We start from the raw sequence: 20,572 nt of genomic DNA, 5'->3' as shown, positions 1-20,572 counted from the left end.
TCCAGAGAGGGAGAAACTTTCCCCATCTTACCTGGACCACTGAATGTAACTAGATACAGTCAATATTACTTGATCCCACAGGAATATAATGTATTACTATGGTGATTTTCAAATATTTACTACCAAGAGATCCTTTCCTTCAAACAAAATTTGAGGCCAGAAGTTGAATATGTAAGAACAGAGGTTTCCTGGTAGACATGTGGTCAGAATCTTGAAAACTCTGGAAACCAAGCCAATTTTTTCCCTCCTTACAGAAAAAAAAAATGTTTCAAGCCTTGTACATTGAGATGAAGTGGAAAAAATGCTGAACTGGAAACAGACTGAAGTTTGGTCCCGGTGCCCTATGTAGTGAGAGCAACTTTGGGCAAGTCACTTAAATTGTTTGAGTTTTACTTTCCTCACCTATAAAGCAGCCTTTCACAGTTTTCATGAACATCAAATGAGATATTACAGATGACTGTGAAAGGTATAATTTTTCGTACTGATATTAGTTATTATCATTAGAATTCAGGATGCAAGGAGCCAAAGTGCAAATGCCATTATTAACTCTCTATTTTTAACAAGTTCAAATCTAGTCTTCTTGTTTGGGGATGCAGGCATGGCACAAAGGCATTCCCATGTAAGCATGTCCTGGATCACTACTCTGGACTAAAGAGACCCTCCAACTAACTCCTCAGCACCCAACTAACTCACTTCTCAGCGTCCTAAAGTGGAAAACCTATGAGAGAGCTTCTAAAATTTCATAGAAAGATTCATATTATCTTTTAATTCTATTTTTCCATGAACTTTTTGAAGTACTTCCCATATATCCTTATAATTTTATTCCCATGTCTTTACATTCTATTAAGACACCACAGATACTGCTCGAGAAATCAGAGAGGAAAAGTAAAAATATCTTTAGCAGCATTTCATTCAACATGTTTAAAAGGAATTCCTCCTTTTTTGTTTTAACACTGAAATTTGCATCAGAAACGATCACCATATATTAAAAGTTACAGCCCTATTTCATAGTTAAGGAGGTTTGAATAGTAAGACTAAATCAAGTTTCTGATAAACGAAGTATTCATTATTTGTTGTCTATTTTCTTCCATTCAATTTGAAACAAAGACAAGAGTGATTCATTCATTACACAAATATCTGAGCATATGCCATGCAAGGCAGTACATGTCTGAAAGCAGAATAAGTTGTTTAAAATGCCACAATGAATTTTTAAAAAATAATTAATTGACCTCTGTATCCTTAATTTTGCTTCTGAATGTTCTTCTGTGTCTTCCCCATTTACACCTCACATGGTGGCTAATATGTTTGCTGCAGCCCTTATTCCACTAGGCCTGGGGGTAGGGTAGTTGTACATTTCTCTTGTCCCCTATTACCACTTTCACATCATTTTCCCTTAAACCACAGCTCCCGGCTCTGAAGCTCAAGTCAATCATATCCCCATTACCACTTATTGTTAGTTATCTAATGACATCCAAAGCACCCCCTTTAAGTCTTCATTATATTAGTCTCCTGATTCACTAACACTCTCTTTGACAATGTTTCTGTTCTAATTCCCAGTAATGTATATGTTTCTTCTAACCACCTGGCCTCTCCGATGATGTTGTCTATGTACCTCAGTCACTATCACGTGCATAGCGAGATTTTGACAACATCATTAACTGCAAACTCTCTACAACCCCAATTTCATGTCTGCCTCTGTCTGATCAATACCTACTACCTTTCCAGGTTCTTTTAAGATAGAAGAAATAACAGTATGCTTTTATACTAAGGATACTGATCAAATATAGAGGGAGAATTAATAATGCAGGAATCAGAGAGGCACATTCTTAAAGATGACATGAGGGAAAAAGGGATCTAGTGTACAAGTGGAGAGATTGGCTTTAGATAGAAGCACTGGAGGTTAGTCCAATATCCATCAAGAAGGCAAACATGTGCACAGACGCTAGTAAGAGGGTTGATGATGTGGTGGAAATCTATGGAACTATAGAAGGTTTTTTGTTTTTTGCTTCAATTTTTTTAGTGAAATGGAAAGCAGGGTCATTAATTGAAACTGAGAATGAGGAAGAAGGTGATAAAAGATTGAAGAAAGGTGAGAAGCGTAAAATAGCCTTCTTGAGAATCAGGAAGATTAAGGGGGAAAATCGATTGCTAAGCAGCATTAAGTATCTACATGAGGAATGTGGTCACAAATTTAAAGTGGATCAGTGAAAGTTGTTTTATCTTTTTTCCAGTCATTTTCACTTGCACATGTGTAGGTGTAGAGATGAGGGAGAACTGAATTCAATCAGGGCTGTGGTTTTGCCCTGCAAATAAGAAAGTAGACAGCAACAAGGGAATTGGAGTATATGCATGAGAGCACCTTTAAGGAATGACAATGGAATTGAAACTGAGTAAAGAGGAAAAAATAATATCAAGGAATTAGGGACTATGAAATGATGACAGAATCAATGGACTGGAGGTGCTGGTGAGTTGGAAGGTTGTCTCAGTTGGAGTATGAGAGGGTCTTAAAGAACCTTCTTTCTAATCACCCTCATTCTCTCCTGTATGGCTTTGTTTCTCTAACACATTTTCAGCAAAACTCCTAGAAAGAGTTGAGTCCAGTATATTCACTGTCAAATTTATCTCCTCCCATTCTACTCAAATCTACTCTGATTAGCTTTTCACATGCCCTACTCCATCACAACTCTCTTGAAAATGTTAACAATGTCTCCCTCACATTGCTAAATTCATGGGTCAATTCACAGTCCTCATCCCTCATCTGGCCTTATCAGATAATCCCTCCCAGGTAATCCCTCCCAGTTGTTTACATGTTCTCTTCACTTAGCTTTCAGGTTGTACCCAACTGGCTTTTCGCCTACTTTACTAGTTTCTACTTCTCAATCTACTGTGTTGTTCCTGATGTCTTAATACAGGGTACCTCAGGGATTTGTCTCTGGTCTTCTCTTCCCTATCTGCAGTCACCTCTTTGATGCTATCATCTCCTGGCTTTGGACACCATCTATGAAGGTACTTCGGAATATTTGTGGAAAAACAGAATTAAAAGATAATATGAATCTTTCCATTAACTTTTTGAAGTACCCTCATATATGCTGAGGACCTCAAATTCATATATGTATCACAGATTCTCTCCTGAATTCTAGAGGCATTATCCACTTGCCTACTTAACTTCTCCACTTAGATTTCTAACAGAATCCTTAAACTCATCAGGTCCAGTTCTCTTTTTCTTGCCTCTCAAACTCACTCCATTCACAATCTCTCTATCTCAAATGAATTTTTCCAGATGCTCAGGTCAAGACCTCAAAGTTATCTTTCATTCCTCCCTTTTTATTCACATGCCACAGCTATTCTGTAAGGATATTCTGTTTGTTTTACCTTCAAAATATATCCTGAATCCAATCAGTTCTCACCACCAGCAACTACCATCTCCCTGGTCTGAGCCACCATTGACCCTGGCCTGGATGATGGCCTCCAGCGTGGTCTGTCTGCTTCTATCCTTGTGCCTGCCTCAATGTCTATTCTTGAAACAACAGACAGAGTGATTCTGTGAAAGACGAATAAGTCACACCACTCCTTTGATTTAAAACCTTCTAGTGGCTTCCCGTATTTCTTAGAGTAAAAGTCAAAAATGGTTTAGCTCCTGCTATTTCCAGCTTTTCTCCAAGAATTCTCCATCATGCTCTTTGCTACTGCCAGTCTGGCCTCCTGGTTTGGGTGAAAACATAATGCAGGTTCTAGTCAGGGCCTTTGCAGCAGCTGCCTCCTCTTCACAAAAAGCTCTTCCAGACACATATATGGTCTACCCTCGATCACATCAAGTCTTCATTGAAGCGTTACTTTCTCAGCAAGATCTATCCTGACTACCATGTTTAAAATGGCAACACAGTCTCCCATTCAGGTCTGCTGATCCCTTTATTTTGTGCTGTTATTTTCTACAGAACTTAGTACCTTCTAATTCATCCTATATTTTACTTATTACCTTCTAATACATCATATACTTTACAAGAATGTATGAAGGAATTTTTGACACTTTTGTTCCCTAACGTGTATCAGATGTTAAGAAAAATGTCTGGCACATAACAAATGTTCAATAAATATTGTTGAATACATAAATTAATTAAATATTTTTCCCTGAAAAATTTATCCATATGACTAAATAGCCATCTAATAATAATAAAAACTGGAGAAACAACTCGTTGTCTTCTCAAATATGATGGTTAAAATCCATTTAAGTAAATTACCTTTATTCTGTTCAAAGAATTTATAGGCTATTTGTTCTGTAATAGCAATTAATGAAATAAATGTTCACTTATTCTGAAAATACTTGCTTTGACCTCTCTCCATGTGAAAAAAAAGTATAAATATAATGACTGATGATAAGCTTTTGATCTGGCATATATTTAAAGGAATGTATATGAAGTAATTGGAAACAATTTCCTAGTAGTTTTTGATTTACGCATAAAGTTCTGAGAACATAACATTTTATATTATAAGAAAGGAAGTAAATATAGAATAATGATAAATATTAAAAAAATTCTGAATAACAACTGGTCAAAATAATAAATCTAAGAACTTATGTTTTAGTATTACCAGATCCCAAGAAGGTCTGTGTATTCTAGCTCTAAACTATGTATTCTAGCTCTAAATTTCTCTGCTCAGCATGCCATTTCAGGCCTTCCCTTACTTTGGAATATGTTTTAAACTAACATGAGCACATCTCCTTGTGAGCTCAGCTAGGTTTTGGAGAAAAATAGTCACAGTCCTCCAAATGAGTTCACCCACCACTCTTGGTGATTCCTCTGTGCCTCCACATCTCTTTGAGCATATTGCAAATAGTGTATTGAAATGACCTGTTTTCAGATCTGTCTTCAACTCCCCAGCCCTGTTAGTAGACTGTGATCTTTATAATAGCAAAGACTAAGTTTTATTCATCTCTTTATGCATTTCATCATAAACATATGCTGGGACTAAGGAAATGTCTGTTGGAGTTTGTTTGAAAATAATTTACCCTCAGATTCCTGTGACTAATAAAATCAAACTTCCCAAGCATTATTTGTATTATAAAGAAGGGCCTAATCAATGTATAATTAGTGCTTATTTACAAGAGATCATATTTATCACTGCCAGAAAACAAACTCTTCAAGGTTGAATCTACTTTGTAAGGTTTTGTCTCTGGCCTTGGTTCAAAGAGCCATCCCATTTCAGAAAAGAAGCAAGTGTTTACAACAAAAACATATCTCTCATAAAGAGGTTTATTTAATCCACCTCAAGTTCTTGCATGTATGTATGTATGTATGCTATGAACTTGTATTTCTTAGTTCTTCCCATTGTTTTGGGCAAACACTGCTTCTTGCTATCCTATCTAGCTAGAAATCTTTCAAACTCTCTCTTTGTGTAACATCTTCATTTCTACTTCCTACATTGTCTTATAATGGACAATTTCAATTTTTGCTATCTTTTGAGTTAAACTTAACTTTTAAAATATCTCTTACTACAAACCTTGCAATCCTGGTTTATATATTTTTACATAGGTCTTCATTTTTTCTTATAACAAATGTACACTGAGTATTCTGACATTGTATGTGAGAATTTTAAGAATTACTTTTCTAATCAATCATAGCTAATTGTAAATATTACAAATTCATCAGCACATGAGTCAGTGATTTTTTTCCCAGGTACATTTGCCCGCTTTTGTTCATGTTCAAATGGATCTGCCATTATATTTCCTAATTATTTTCGGTAGGTATTTTGAATCATTTCTAACAGTGGCAAACTTACATAATTCGTCATGCTCAACAAATAATTTTGCCACTTACTATTCACCTCATATTTACACCATTAATGAATGCACAGAAAATTGGCTCTCATACTCATACCTACAAGTGTGTTATTATTAACCACCTTCTATTATGAACACAGTTTTATCTCACCACTTGATATCTTTAAAAGAGCAAAATGAAGTGGAGGGATGATCAATCAACCAAAAGCATTCACTTGATGCTTATTATGCACCTACACAGTGCTGGAAATTAGGAGGGCTTAAAAGTAGGTTCCATCCCTTGTTCTCTAAGAACTTAGCATCAAGTTTGGCAAACAGCTAGATGAAGCTCAATATTAGGACACTAAATAATTAATTGCTAAATTGTAGCTACAGCTTTAAATAATGAAGGATAATAGCTTATAATTGGGCAGAGAAAGTAGAGTCTCAGAGGCATTTTCCTTAAATGTCTTATAATGGGTAGAAATGAAGTCACCATTCTAGACAATGAGAAGCAGCATGAGCAAAAGTACAGAGGGAGAGAGATGTAAGGTCTTCAGGAGGATGACGGAAAGACCAAACACCCTTCTTGCGGGCAACCATGAGAGATCCATTTGAATAGACAAGATGAGGTCATTGGACTCATTTGCGGATGTTTTTTTTCAACAAATACACCCTGAGTTCCTAAAAAGCTTTGTCTAGACATCGCAAAGCCATATAAAGGTGAATATGGCAGATTTTCTGCCTAAGAAAGCAGTACAGAGCTACAAGTGTGGAGGCATATGGAACCACAATGCTATAATGGTATCTTGGTGTAATTAGATATTAATAGTCTTGAATGTCAGGCTTTTAAAATGTTTGGACTAGACATGAAATGATTGAAGTGTCACTTCATGTTTTTTATAAGGGATCTTAGATTCTTTCTTTACAGCTTTGTTAGATTTCTGTTTTGTGTTGTTGTTTGCTATTTTCTGATTTTTATTATACTTTACTGGTTTCAAAATAGACGTCTTCCCCTACAGTCTGTCCTATAAACTGCTGCCAAATTAATTATCTTAAAACATAACACTTATCTACGGGACTCTTCTGTTGCAAATATTTTTGACAGGATAGACTCTGAACATCTTGGTTATGATTTCAAGAACTCCCTATACTTTAATTCCGACTGACTTTACCTTCCATTATTTTTTCGTTCAACTGTATTTTCTGATCAAGTTAGTTTGCCTGCTGATTTCTCAGCAACACTTTCTTCTGTGACTCTTCACATAAAATGCTTCCACCTGGGATGCACATCTTCTTCTGATAACCATTATGTGAATTCCTAGTTTCCTTTAGCCTCAGCCTAAAGACCCTTCTCCATCCCTCAGCTAGAAATAATTTCTCTATGCACTGAATTTCACACTCTCCACCACACAGTTTGCGCTTATAATTCCTCATATTGAAGTTGGTATTACATGTCAGCTGGGTCATTTGGTTGCCTGGCAGGCTGATGGGGCCACATGCGCAGGTATTTGAAAAAGGAGACGAGAATTTGGGAAATGTGGTAGTTTCCAGCAATGCTGCTAACTCTGGACCTATCAGGATGTTATTTAAGTATCGAGACAAAACTCACTTGAAACGGTGTGACGTTGTTTGTCATCTACTCTCTGAGCCAAATAAAAGGGAGTCCCAACAGTGGATTGGAGCAAGGACATACTAATAAGGTGAGGAAAGCAAATATTAAAGTCAAACTCATTGTGTGTGTGTGTGTGTGTGTGTGTGTGTGTGCACACGCACGAACATGCACTCACATACCTGTGTATGTAGGTTTGATTTTGCTACATCTCGGTGAGAAGTTGGCATTTGAGCAGAATAATCTAATTTATAGTAGTGTGCCCTTGATCTCTGTGTCCAAGTGGACTGTATAATGAATTCAGCAATTTCCTCTTCCTCTCCATATAAAGGTAATTTCTAGTATGATGAAGTGATTAATATAGATGAGGGTTTTTGAGAACTAGAAATAATCAAGTTTTCTGCAAGGAATTCATCCCAGGCCAAACAGATTAAAATCATGACTCAAGTCATTCACAATAACCACATACCATTCCAGATTTCTAGTTGAGCAGAATGAGCAGGAAGATGCCCCTATTCTCCAACATCCAAATTACTCGTCCTCAGCAGACTTGTAACCACCATCTTTATTTGCAGAAAAATTACCTCCTTGGTTTTATGCTCAAAATGTGTTCCATCAATCTGGATAAATTTGAATTCTTACTCTTGCCAGCTGTATGACTTCAGGCAAATTTTTAAATCTCTCTGGGCTTCAGTTAACTCACAAGTAATGGGATAATTAATAATACTTACTTCATGAAAGTTGGTGCAGGATTAGTAGGTAGGGTGCCTTGGCATAGTAACTAAGTTGAAAGTTCTCAAAAATAACTCTTTTCTTCTTCCTTCCCCAGCCACCCACATAAATAAGGAAATTCAAAGAGACAGATGAAATGATATCAAAGTTCTAGCAAAATTATGAATTTATATTGTACTTTTTCTTTTAGAAAATACCAGATATGTACAATCTAATTTTTATGTTTGTTTTTAAGATTGAGAAGTGTTTTTCCAATTTATATCACATAATTACTGAGAAATCCGGGGCTAGATTGATGTATCTTCATTACTAGTTTATATTATTTCCAGAAAACAATTCTTCAACTAATGCCAATCATCACACATGTGTTTTCAGTATTTTTTCTCTCATTATTCTCTAGCTAGGGATAGTCAGATGAGCAGTTTCTTTATATTCAACAGATATTTTGGAGATAGTATTTTCTTTTTCTGAGTTTTCCAAAAAACATAGATTACTTCAGTTGGTCTTCATTGAGTATCCTTATGTAGGGTGTACTTATCAATTAAAAGAGTTGAATAATTCTGAATACTAAGCAGGTATATATACATAGCTGTTTTAATGTTTTAAAAATGTTTTGCAAATTAATTGAACATTTTTACCCTGAAATTTCTGAGTGTCTCAAGCAATTGTCGATATTAAACACCATATTTGGCCACAGTTTTCAGGGATGTTAGTAGTGATAATCAAGTAAACACATGAGATAATTTTAAAGCACTTTTCCTTATAGATAGACTCGAGACAGTGTTTTGGAAAAAAGCAAGTTCCCCCAAAGGCATTTTTTTCTATTTCCAAAACATGTTAAAAAAAGTAATATATTGGGTAATTATTTATATAGTTAAATAGCCACAATAAATAAAATGTTAAAATTATCATTTATTCAGTTACATAACATAAAAATCACAAATAAGAAAAAAATTTAAATGACAGTAAGTACCTCTGCTCAGGAAAACTTGTCACAATAATAACTAAATATGAGGCAAGCCTTGATTATATAATTTAAGTAGCACAGAAAAGTGTAACATGGACAAGATACCTCCATCCATCCTCCTTATCCCCAAATTCTTTATCTCAAAGGTAACAATTATTCTTACTTATTCCTCAGGGAAATATTTCTGAAAGAAGTGCATTTATTTGTAGATACAATCCTTTTGTATTTACACAAAAGATGTTGAATAGTCTTTCAATCCTAGTAGCAAACATGACCTATTTTTTCAATTTGATAGATTTCTGAGCCCACAAAAGTATGTCACGTCAGAAAATATTAATGCACTTTGGGTTCAGAGAGATAGGAAGGTAAGAGTAAGAAGTAAATTAGTCAGCAGGAAACAGCAGTTACCCTGTCCTAGGGTAAAACTAGTTGCAACTTCTGGGAACCAGAGAAACTACTATCATGTTTGTTTTAAGAACTGATGACTCTAGTTAGCAGAAAAATAACTCTTTTCAAGAATCTCCCTTCTTTTACAGTTAATACTATTTGAATACGCTGTGGCAAATTGTTTTCATTCAAACAAACTTTTGCTGATTTCCCAGCCTAAGTTAAAACGTATTTCATTAAGGAGGTCATCTTCCTCCCTTGTATGGACACTCTTTGGTATGCTCATGACATTTAGGCTCTTGTGGAAGTTATCATACTCTGCCCAGTGTAAGAGTTTGGTCTATATAAGCTCAAATGAACAGTGACATTTTCCAGCAGTTTCATGTTTATAGTGTAGGTGCTAAATAATTGTAGTAGACTAAATATTAGTCTCTGTTAGTTGTAACTGTAAACTTCTAGATGATTCCTAATTGTTTTGTGCCTCATGATACACATTTCAAATGGCTGTTTTCTCTATATTTATTGATTGAATTAAACTAAGTTGAAAGTATCAACTATGTCTTTCCCATTTCTCCTGTTTCTCTTTTCTCTTCTCTCTTCCTTCCTAAGTTTTTCTCTCTTATGAAATCATACTACACACACACACACACATACACACACACAGAGTTTTACATATTTGATCTTTTCTTACCGGGATGAAGATGTAGGCTCAGTGGTTTGTCTTTGCACACGTGCGTGTTTAATCAAATGCTCTTTTAAAGCAGTTTGGACTTCTGCTGGGATATCAGGGGAAGTGTGGCTGATTTTTATTGCAGGTTCAATAACTTTTAGTGCTGGTTTTTCATTTTCTTTAACCTCTTTTTTCTCTTCAGTCTCAAAAACTTCAGTAGGAGCACTTGATATGCTCTGTGGAAGGGTACTGACGTTGGAGGTCATAGGTTTGCTTTTCCAGCATGGCCAGCACAATTTCCAGAAGACAAAAAGCGAGACAACCAACAAGGCCAGGCCACAAAAACTTACAACCACTGCTAACAGGCTCACCGAAATATCTGGAAAAAATTACAATGTAAAGAAACATAAATTATAATATAAATGAATATTATACATACAAGGGCATAAATGTTGAAATAATTTTACTTTATAATTATTATTAATAGTTTCTTGATTTAGAATTTCAAAAATCCACTTTAAGTTATCTTCGTAGGGAGGAAAGATGTCTGGAAATTCTCAAAGGAGATATTTGTAAAGTTCCATCCCAGGAAAAATTTCCAACTGCATACAGGAAAAGCATGAAGTATGCATACAATTTCAAAGTACACTACATGGGGTTGAAATTTTGCAAATGAAACTTGATAACTTGCAACTTGCCATGAAGCCATAAAACCGAAGAAACTCCGAAACTGCACACAACAGGAAATGTTTATTTGCTTCTTCTTTGATCTAAAGATGCAAACTTCTCATTCTCTAAGCAGGAAATAATGTTAGTTATTTGTGTGAACTGCTTTCTATTCTATAAATGAGAACAACACATTACTAACAGAGAATAAGTAAACTATTAGCTACATTTTCAAACTCTGTAGGTCCTTTCTGATGACTCTTTATGCTTCTAATTTCTTAAGTCCTAAAGTATGTACTGAATCATGCTATGGTCTGAATATTTGTGTCCCCCACAAATTCATATGTTGAAATTCTAACCTCCCAGGATGATGGAATTAGGAAGTGGGGCCTCTGAAGAGGTGATTAGGTCATGAGGGTGGAGTCTTCATAAATGGGATTAATGCCCTGATAAAATAGGCCCAAGGAGCTCTTTTGAGCTTTAACCAGGTGAGGACACAGAGAGAAGGCATCATCTATGAACCAGAAAGTGGGTCCTCACCAGACATTGAATCTGCCAGTGACTTTATCTTGAACTTCCCAGTCTTCAGAGTATAAGAAATAATTTCTGATGTTTATAAGCTACCTAGTTTATGATATTTTGTTGCAGCAACCTGAATGGACTAACACAAATTGTTATTTAGGTATCTTTAAAATATTTTTATTTAGGTTACAATAGGTTTGTAATATAACTTGAAGTCAAGGTATGGTTATGCCTCTGCTTTCATGGTACTGGTATAAAAACAGACACTCAGACCAATGGGACAGAATACAGAACCCAGAAATGAACCCACATACTTACAGCCCACCAATCTTTGAAAAAGGCAGCAAGAATATACATTGCAGAAAAGACAACTTCTTCAATAAATGGTGCTAGGAAAACTGGACATCCAAATGCAGAAGAATGAAACTAGACCTGTTCCCCTCGTCATATATGAAAATCAACTTAAAATGTATTAAAGACTTAAGTATAAGACCCCAAACCATAAAATTACTCAAAGAAAATGTAAGGGAAACATTTCAGGAGGTAGGACTGGGCAAAGACTTTATGAAAAAGACCCCTAAAGCACAAACAACAAAAGAAAAAACAAATGGGATTATATCAAACTAAAAAGCTTCTGCACTGCAAAGGAAACAATCAACAGAGCAGAAAGACAATCTACATAATGGGAGAAAATATTTGCAAACTATACATCTAGCATGGGATTAATATCCAGAATATATAATAACTCAAACAACTTCACAGTAAAAAAACCAAATAATCCAATTAAAAAATGGGCAAAGGAGCAGAATAGACATTTTTCAAAGGAAAACTACCAATGACCAACAGGTACAGGAAAAAATGGCCAATATCACTAAGCATCAGGGAAATGCAAATCCAAACCACACTGAGAGACTGGACATTGTTTAAAAGACTGAGAATAACAAATGCTGGCAAGGATGTGAAGAAAGAGGAAACCATCTACACTGTTGGTGGGACTGTAAAATATTATAGTCATTATGGAAAACAGTATGGAGATTCCTCAAACAACTACAGATGGAACTGCCATATGATCCAGCAATCCCACTGCTGGGTATATACCCAAAGGAATGGAAATCACCATTTTGAAGGGATACCTGCATTCCCATTTTCATCACAGCTCTGTTCACAATAGACAAGTTATGGAACCAACCTAAATGTCCATCTACAGATGACTGGGTAAGGAGAATGTGGTATGGAATGCTACTCAGCATAAAAAAGAATGAAATTCTGCCATTTGCAGCAACATGGATGAGTCTGGAGAAAATTATGTTAAGTGAAATAAGCCAGACACAGAAAGAAAAATACCATGTCATCACTCATAAATGGGTGCTAAGAAATAAGGAAAGAAAGAAAGAAAGAAAGAAAGAAAGAAAGAAAGAAAGAAAGAAAGAAAGAAAGAAAGAAAGAAAGAAAGAAAGAAAAAAAGAAGAAAAGAGTGAAAAGACTACAATAATACATCGAACTTTCAGAAGGAAAGAACAAATTTACATTTACTAGAGGTGGGGGGGAGGTTGGGAAGATACTGGGTAAAGGACACAAAGAATAATTACAATTTGTTATAATGAATATGCAAGTAATATTGATTTAATCATTACATGTTGCACACAGGTGATGGCAGTCAATGCTATACCCCCAAAATATGTATAATCAATCATGCTTCAATAAAAAAATTAAAAATATTCTTATTTAAAAATAATTACAATATTAATATATGCTCATTATATAAAATGATTCAAAGGAATATGGTTAAAAAGTTAATAAGACTGAGTAAAAAATAAGTGGGGGGAGAAGCAGCATATATCTCATGCAGAAGAATTCTGAACAATTTATGTAGATCGTCCACTCTCAGGGTGGTGGAGCATAACTTTGGAAATATCTGGAAAAAATAAGAAAAAACTAACAAAAACTAACTATGCGCAGGCCACACTTAACATAATTTCTTTCTTTCTTTTTTTTTTTGACCGGTAAGGGGATCGCAACCCTTGGCTCGGTGTTGTCTGCACCACGCTCAGCCAGTGAGCGCACTGGCCATCCCTATAGAGGATCTGAACCCGTGGCCTCGGCGCTACCAGTGCCACACTCTCCTGAGTGAGCCACGGGGCCGGCCCTTAACATAATTTCTTATGCAGGCTGCGCATAGTGCATGGTGACTTCCTTCCAGAGAGTACTGTGGGGAAGGTAGTAACTTCATAGTGGAAAAACCTGATGAACACTAACCTTATTCAGCTGATCAAGGTTAACATTGACAGTGATGAACCATGCTCATAGCATGTACCCTTGATAAGATGTGATGAAAATGGCACTTCACCTCTGTGGTCTTCCTCCTCCAAACCCATGACCTAAGTCTAATCATGAGAAAAGTACCAGACAAATTCTGAGAAGAGCATTCTACAAAATACCTGATCAGTATTCCTCAACACTGTCAAGGTCACAAGGAAAGTTGGAGAAACTGTCACAGCCAAGAAGCATATAAGGAGACATATGACAACTAAATACAATGTGGTAACTTGAATGGGATCCTGGAACAGAAAAAGGACATTAGGCAAAAACTAGGGAAATGTGAATGAAGTGTAGACTTTAATCATGTATCAATACTGGTTTATTAATTGTAACAAATGTATCACACTAGTGTAAGATGTTAAGAATAGGAGAAATTGGGGATGGGGTATATGGAATTTTGTACTATTTTACTGATTTTTCTATATATCTAAAACTGCTCTAAAAAGTAAAGTCTATTTAAAAAAAATTAATAATATCTCCCTACCCACTTCCATTTTCCTTCTAAGATAACCAGTGTTAGCAATCTGATATTACAGCATTCTTAAAGTTTTGAAGACCGAATGGATTTCCTGTAAAGGACAATTTTTCTGGATTTGAATAACATTATAATTTTCTTTTACAACTTTGTTTACCTTCAACATCAAGTACAAATTCAATTTATTTTGTTCGTTTTAATAAAAATGTTAGAAATATGTTATGGGCTGAATTGTGTCCTCTCCACCTCTCTAAATTCACTTCTTAAAGTCCTAACCCCCAGTTCTTCAGAATGTGATTGTCTTTGGAGACAGGGCCTTTAAATTGTTAGTTAAGGTAAAAGGAGGTCATAGGGGTTGGCCCTAATCCTATGAAACTGGTGTCCTTATAAGAAGAGGAGATAAGGACACATACACAGAGGGAAAACCATGTGCAGACACAGGGAGAAGGTGGCCATCTACAAGCCAAGGAGAGAGGCCTCAGAAAAATTCATGTGAGGAAGTAAGTTTCTAATGTTTAAGCCATCCAGTCTGTGATACTTCGTTATGACAGCCCTAGCAAACTAATACAGAATAACTCAAATTTCTTTTAACCACCACTCTAAATCCAGGAGGTCCCACCCCTCCCCAGAAGTAACCACTGATACCAGCTTAGTGTGTATCTGTCTAGCCTCAGCACTAATAAACAATAAAACCATAAACATATACAACTGTATAATACACTTTTTTCCTACATAAATGGCTTACTGCATATTTCTTCCTTCAATTCACTTTATTTTTTATTCAACAATATTTGAGGTCCAACTTCATGTCACATAGCATTTCATAACACTTCATCATGATGGATATTCAGATTATGCCCAATGTTTGCTACTTCAACACAGCTGCAATGAACATCCTTGTACCTTTCTCTTTGTGCATATATTTGTGACTTTCTCTAAAGTAAATATCGAAAAATAGAATTGCTGGGTCATAGGTTGTGCACATGTTTAGTTTCTTCAGATATTTCCAAAATGACTCTCAGAGTTGCTGTAATAAAAACATCATATGAGTTTACCAGTTCCTACAATCTCAGAGAAATATTGTTGTACTTTAATTTTCACTGATCTTATGGGGAAATGATACCTTGTTTTTTAATTTATATTTTTGTGATTGGTAAGATCAAACAGTTTCATTTAACCCCCCCGATTTGTAGTTAATGGAAATTCATTTGGAAATTGAAATAATTGCAAGTTTTTATTGCTACTTAATTATAAGAATAAAAATTAATTTTGACATGCTGTGATACATGCATATTAATATTTTCCTTCATTTTCCAGTTGCTTACTAAAGCAACTATTGAATGTTTTCCATTTATATTCCATTGGTGAAGAGTGTGAGATCATATTTTATATTTTGTAATTTACTTTTACTTTTTTATTATTTGTTATTGTTTTATTATTTTTCTTGAGAAAAAGAGAAAAAATTATAAAATTAATGTGCTTCCTAGTTATTAGCTATGGTTTAAAAATGGGTGGATAAATACAATTATGGCTTCCTAATCTTGGTTTATTTTCAGCTCCACTTACAATATATTTTTCTGTGTACTTTAACTGAATTAACTTCTTCAGTAGGGTATCTCCTATATACTTGGAGTCAAAAGCCAAAATGTAAGGAAACTACAGGACAATGTGGCATGGGGGGAGGATGGAAGTAGTTACCAGTTTCTAACTGAAAACACCTCCCTTTTTACTCATGGAGGTCAGGCGTGAGAGAACCTCTTACACTCTATCCACAACAGTTTTATAAAAATCCCTTTATGCCACTGTTCCTAAGGAGGGACTCTGGCCTTCATAAGTTCTCATCTTAGGAAATCTCTGAACCTACTTCCATTTTCCCCATTGCTTTATTGATAGCACAAACTGTCACTTTCAATAGTGTTCTGATTTGCATAAAATATTATGTGGTCCCCCAAATGACAGAACCGGATATCAATTTTAGAAAGAAAATTTTCTCTACTTCTCTATATTGTAAATTTTATAGGATCAATTCCCCATGGAGAATACTCATAGTTGTCCAGCCAAGCCTGTGACTGTTTGGGCAAGTCTAATTAATTCAGGTGACTTATGAGGGTACTTCATCAAGCTCATGGAAAGATTTATTTTAATTCATTTTTTCCACAAACTTGTTGAAGTACCCTCATACAAGTATTAGCCAGTCCACTTTCTGATAGACCTAAGCTTACTCCCTAATATTTTAGTTGCTTCATGCCTGACCACTGTGTCCATCTTTCAGTTGTTCTGGGCACAAGTGGGTAAGAAAATGGAGTGTTATTTATTAACCTCCTGAAACATTAAAATTTACTGAGAAAGTTTAGTTTCCATTATAGACAAATTCACTTTTTTCAGTATCAAATATCTTCAGAAGATGAGTTTCTCCCCTTAATAATCTGTGGAATCACCATTCAATCAATAGCCAACCCATACATATGCCTCTTTCCCCCTAAACACTCTTGCGTGTGTCAAGATTCCAAGACAATTCTAATCTTGTAGCTCTTTCCATCCAGAGACAAAAAGTAAGGGGAAAGGAAATCCCCTTAACAGCAAAAAGTGAAAGAAGTTGGAAACAAGTTAATTGTACTTTATATTTACATTGTTTGCTATTCCAATTATGACTGATCATTAACAGTACTAAAACTGATATCAAATGTTTAATGCTTAGGTCTTTATGACAATTTTTTTTCCAACAAGCTTTGTTTAAAATGAATAAAAAGAATCTATTAAAAGATTAAGTGAGGATCTGGGAGAATGTATAACAACACCAAAAAAGTTGAAATAACATTTTTATGGTCTGTCCTCCAGGATAACTCAGTCCTTCCAGGCCTCAGGGTCTGTGATGGGTGGGGCACCCTTCCAGGCTTCTCTGCAGGGCTTACCTCTCATTTTCTCCCGCTATTAGCATCTGACTGCCTCACCTGCTAAGATAATGTCTTTAGCAACCAGTTTATCTGTTTCACCCTTGCATTGTTCTCCAGCTCTCCAGCTCTGTTTCTTCACAGCATGGCCTGGCTGCAAATTTTCCAAATCTGTATGCTGTGCTTCCCTTTTAAATTCTGGCTTTACGTTATGCCTTTGCTGCTTAGAAATTTCTTCAGCCAAAAGCTCTGGTTTGCAGCTCTTAAGTTCCAACTTCCACAAAGTCCAAGGGCATGGACACAATGCAGCCAGGTTCCTTGCTATGGTGTAGCAAGGGTTATCTTTTGTCCATTTCTCAGTAAGTCCCTCATTTCTATCTGAGACCTAATCATCTGCATGGTCTTTACTGTCCACATTTCTATCAGCATTCTGCTCACCACCACATAAGTCTTTAAGACATTCCAAACTTTCCCTTGTCTTTTTCTCTTCTTCTAAGTCCTCCAAACTCCTCCAACCTTTGCCCATTATCGAGTTCCAAAGCTGCATCCACATTTTCAGGTATCTGTTTAGCAACACCCCACTCCTCAGTCGCAATTTTCTGTTTTAGTCCATTTTGTGTTGCTATAACAGAAACACCTGAGACTGGATAATTTATAAAGGAAAGAGGTTTATTTGGCTTACAATTCTGGGACAGCTGCATCTGGCATGGGCCTCGGGCTGCTTCTACTCATGGTGGAAAGTGGCAGGCAGCCGGTAGGTACAAGCAGATCACATGGCGAGAGGAAGCAAGAGAGAGAGAGCAAGAGAGAGAGAGAAGGTGCCAGGGTCTTTTAAACAACCAACTCTCGCAGGAACTAATAGAGTGAGAACTCACTCTGTCATCTATGTGAAAGAGTATAGTGATTCTGAGCCAGGGTTGCTGAAATGGGAAAAAGAGAAGATTCTGGAGAAAATGGAAAATAAAAGTTCTAGTGAAGGAATGTGATGATTCAAAAAGGGCAAGATGTGACTCATTGGGAGACAAACAGAATGATGAACAAGAGAAGACCATGACTTCAGTTTTGGCCGTACTAAGTATGAAGTACTTGTGATTCACAAGTAGAAATTTTGGGTAGGCTGCTGGTCAGGCATACTGCAACTCGGACAGAACTGAAGGACTTCCTTAAATAGTGGAATCTAAATCCATAGAAGAGAAGATAAAAGTTTCTCAACAGAATCCTGAGCACACCAATATTTAAAGAAAGAGAACTTTAAGGAACATGAAGCTTGCATAGAAGACTGGGAAAGAGTAGAAGGAAAGGTATGGAAAAAAAGTCAGGGCAATGGGTTTTTATAGAAGGTAGGAGAAGAATATTTTAAGTGGTCAACAGTGTAGAACATTAAAATAAGTTCAATTAAAACAAGGGTTCACAAGTGACCATTAACTTTAACAAGTAGGTCTTTAGTGAATCTGATGAGACCAGTGAAGTGGAGGCTGTGTTAACCAGATTAACATGGTTTAAGAAACATATGGCAGTAAGGAAGTGGACTCTGTGAGAGGAGATAATTCCTTCAAGAAATTGTACTTAGGAAAGGAGGAGAGAGTGGCAATAAGTACAGTAGCACATGGAGTTGATGAATGATGAAGGTGCTTTTATTTAGAAGATGCAATGCTTCAGCATGCTTAAAACTGATGAGAAGGAATCAGTACACAAGAAGACATAGTTACCCAGAATAATTAGTAGTGAAATCCTACAAAAGGCGACAATGGATGGGGTTTAAAGCAAAGGTGAAAGAATTGAATTACTTCTTCCTTTGTAAGAAAAAGAGGATGGTTTTGGATGCCAGTGAATTTATAGGTCTTCGGGTAGGAAGTCAAGCAAATTCTTCTTTACAACTAGTGTTTTTCTCTCCAAAGAAGAGGTAGGTTCAACTATCAATTATTTTGGGATATTTGGAGATTGTTCAGGAAATTTAAAAAGAGTAGGAAAAGTTTAAAGTAAGAACTGTAGAGAACAGTAGAAAATTGAATAGGAAAACATAGGAAGCCTGGTCAGAATTTAGAGTTTGTTCAAAACTGGAGACTAATAGAGTGATGCCAGTCTGTCTGGTTTTAAAATCTATTCCTACATACTCAGTTGCTTTGGGATAGAGAGACAGACAGATTTATCCATGAATGAATTTTTTGTTTATTTGCTTAATTTTCTGGGGGAATGTGATGAATCCCAAAGGAGGAAGTGATAGCAACAAAGAAATTATGTAAGTATGAGCCATACTTACTGTCAGGGGATTCACACAGAAGCAGAAAGTCTGGTGAAGATGAATGCAGAGGAGCTTTCAGTTGGGGATTGGAATATTTGAATTTATAATTCTAAGACAGCATTGTTCACCACAATGACAAGTGTTTAACATGATCATCAAAAGAAAAGATGTAAAGTGGGGAAGAGGAGAAGATCACTTGGAGGAAAGAGGCCAACAAACAGGAGACCAGGGTGATAAATATGAAGGGTCTGCATTTTCCACACAGACTTTTAGGTTACCTATTACAATGGGCAAACTTGATGACTAGGATCTCTCTAGCTCACATTTTATCACATTTTCACATATTCTCCAGATAATTAAAAAGAATCCATTATCTGACATTCATCCTATTATATCTCGGTAAGCTTAAGAGTTAATGAAATTTACAGAAATTAGATTAGATTTAAAATTACTCAAACTCTGGTTTAATCACATACATATGCATAAATATTGCTGTACCACTATCTATCCACTTATCTATTTATCTGTCTTTCTGACTATATTTCTAACTCATTTTAGCTATAAAGATTTCACTTTTTTTCAAGTCTTCATATCTCAAAATAAAGTAAAAAGTAGTTCTGAAAAACTGAGAAAAGATCACTCTCATCAGAAAACACAGAAATCCCCAAAATGCTAATTCCTCAGAAACTTTTAGTAAAGCAGAACTTTGCTAAAGTCTATATAATCAGAACTATACATCTAGATAATCCTATTCACTGTGGCTTGTGAATACCGGTAGTTGTAATTACCTACTACCTATGCAGCTGGCTACTATCATGCAGAAAAAGCACAGACCAATCAGTGATCATGCTCTCAATTGCAGTTACCACTGCCTTAGTTGATAGTCTTCTTCTATGTGTCTTTCTGTATCATTTCTTTTTTTTTAAATTTTAAAATTCTAGTTCATCTTTAATTTTTCAAAATGTATAAAAATGTGATTTCTCATAATTGGTCAGAAATTATAATTTAGTTCATGGATATTCCAAGCCTTTTGTTTCTTTGGTTGCTACTTGTTGTTGCCTGACCACAGGCCACTTTCTGTTTATGGCACCATTCTGTAGAGACAGAGGGGGAATAAAACTCGAATCAGCAACCCTATTCAAAGAAAGCTGAGGCAACTGCCTCTAAGATAAAAATCTGGGATTATCTTTGAAGTTAACTTATTTATACAGGATGATATTCATGTGATATTACTAGTTCTGATATTCATATAATATTCATATTCGTATGATACTATTATTCATATATTCATATATTACTATTATAACGGTTAGGGAATAGTTCTCATTTCTTTA

General features: G+C 35.7%; 1 protein-coding gene across 1 annotated transcript in view; it reads right to left on the bottom strand.

Annotated features, from left to right (window-relative positions):
- The window catches only part of SYT10 (synaptotagmin 10), a 66,069-nt gene that overhangs the window by 40,486 nt on the left and 5,011 nt on the right, over window positions 1–20,572 (bottom strand). Inside the window, exon 2 of the mRNA XM_063075965.1 lies at window positions 10,145–10,502. Within this exon, the coding sequence (XP_062932035.1) occupies window positions 10,145–10,502 (358 nt within the window). The remainder of the gene's footprint in view (window positions 1–10,144; window positions 10,503–20,572) is intronic.

The sequence above is a fragment of the Cynocephalus volans genome, chromosome 12, assembly GCF_027409185.1.
Source record: "Cynocephalus volans isolate mCynVol1 chromosome 12, mCynVol1.pri, whole genome shotgun sequence".
Classification (NCBI taxonomy): domain Eukaryota; kingdom Metazoa; phylum Chordata; class Mammalia; order Dermoptera; family Cynocephalidae; genus Cynocephalus; species Cynocephalus volans.
The sequence above is the reverse complement of the archived record's forward strand: the minus strand, read 5'-3'. Positions and strand labels throughout refer to the sequence as shown.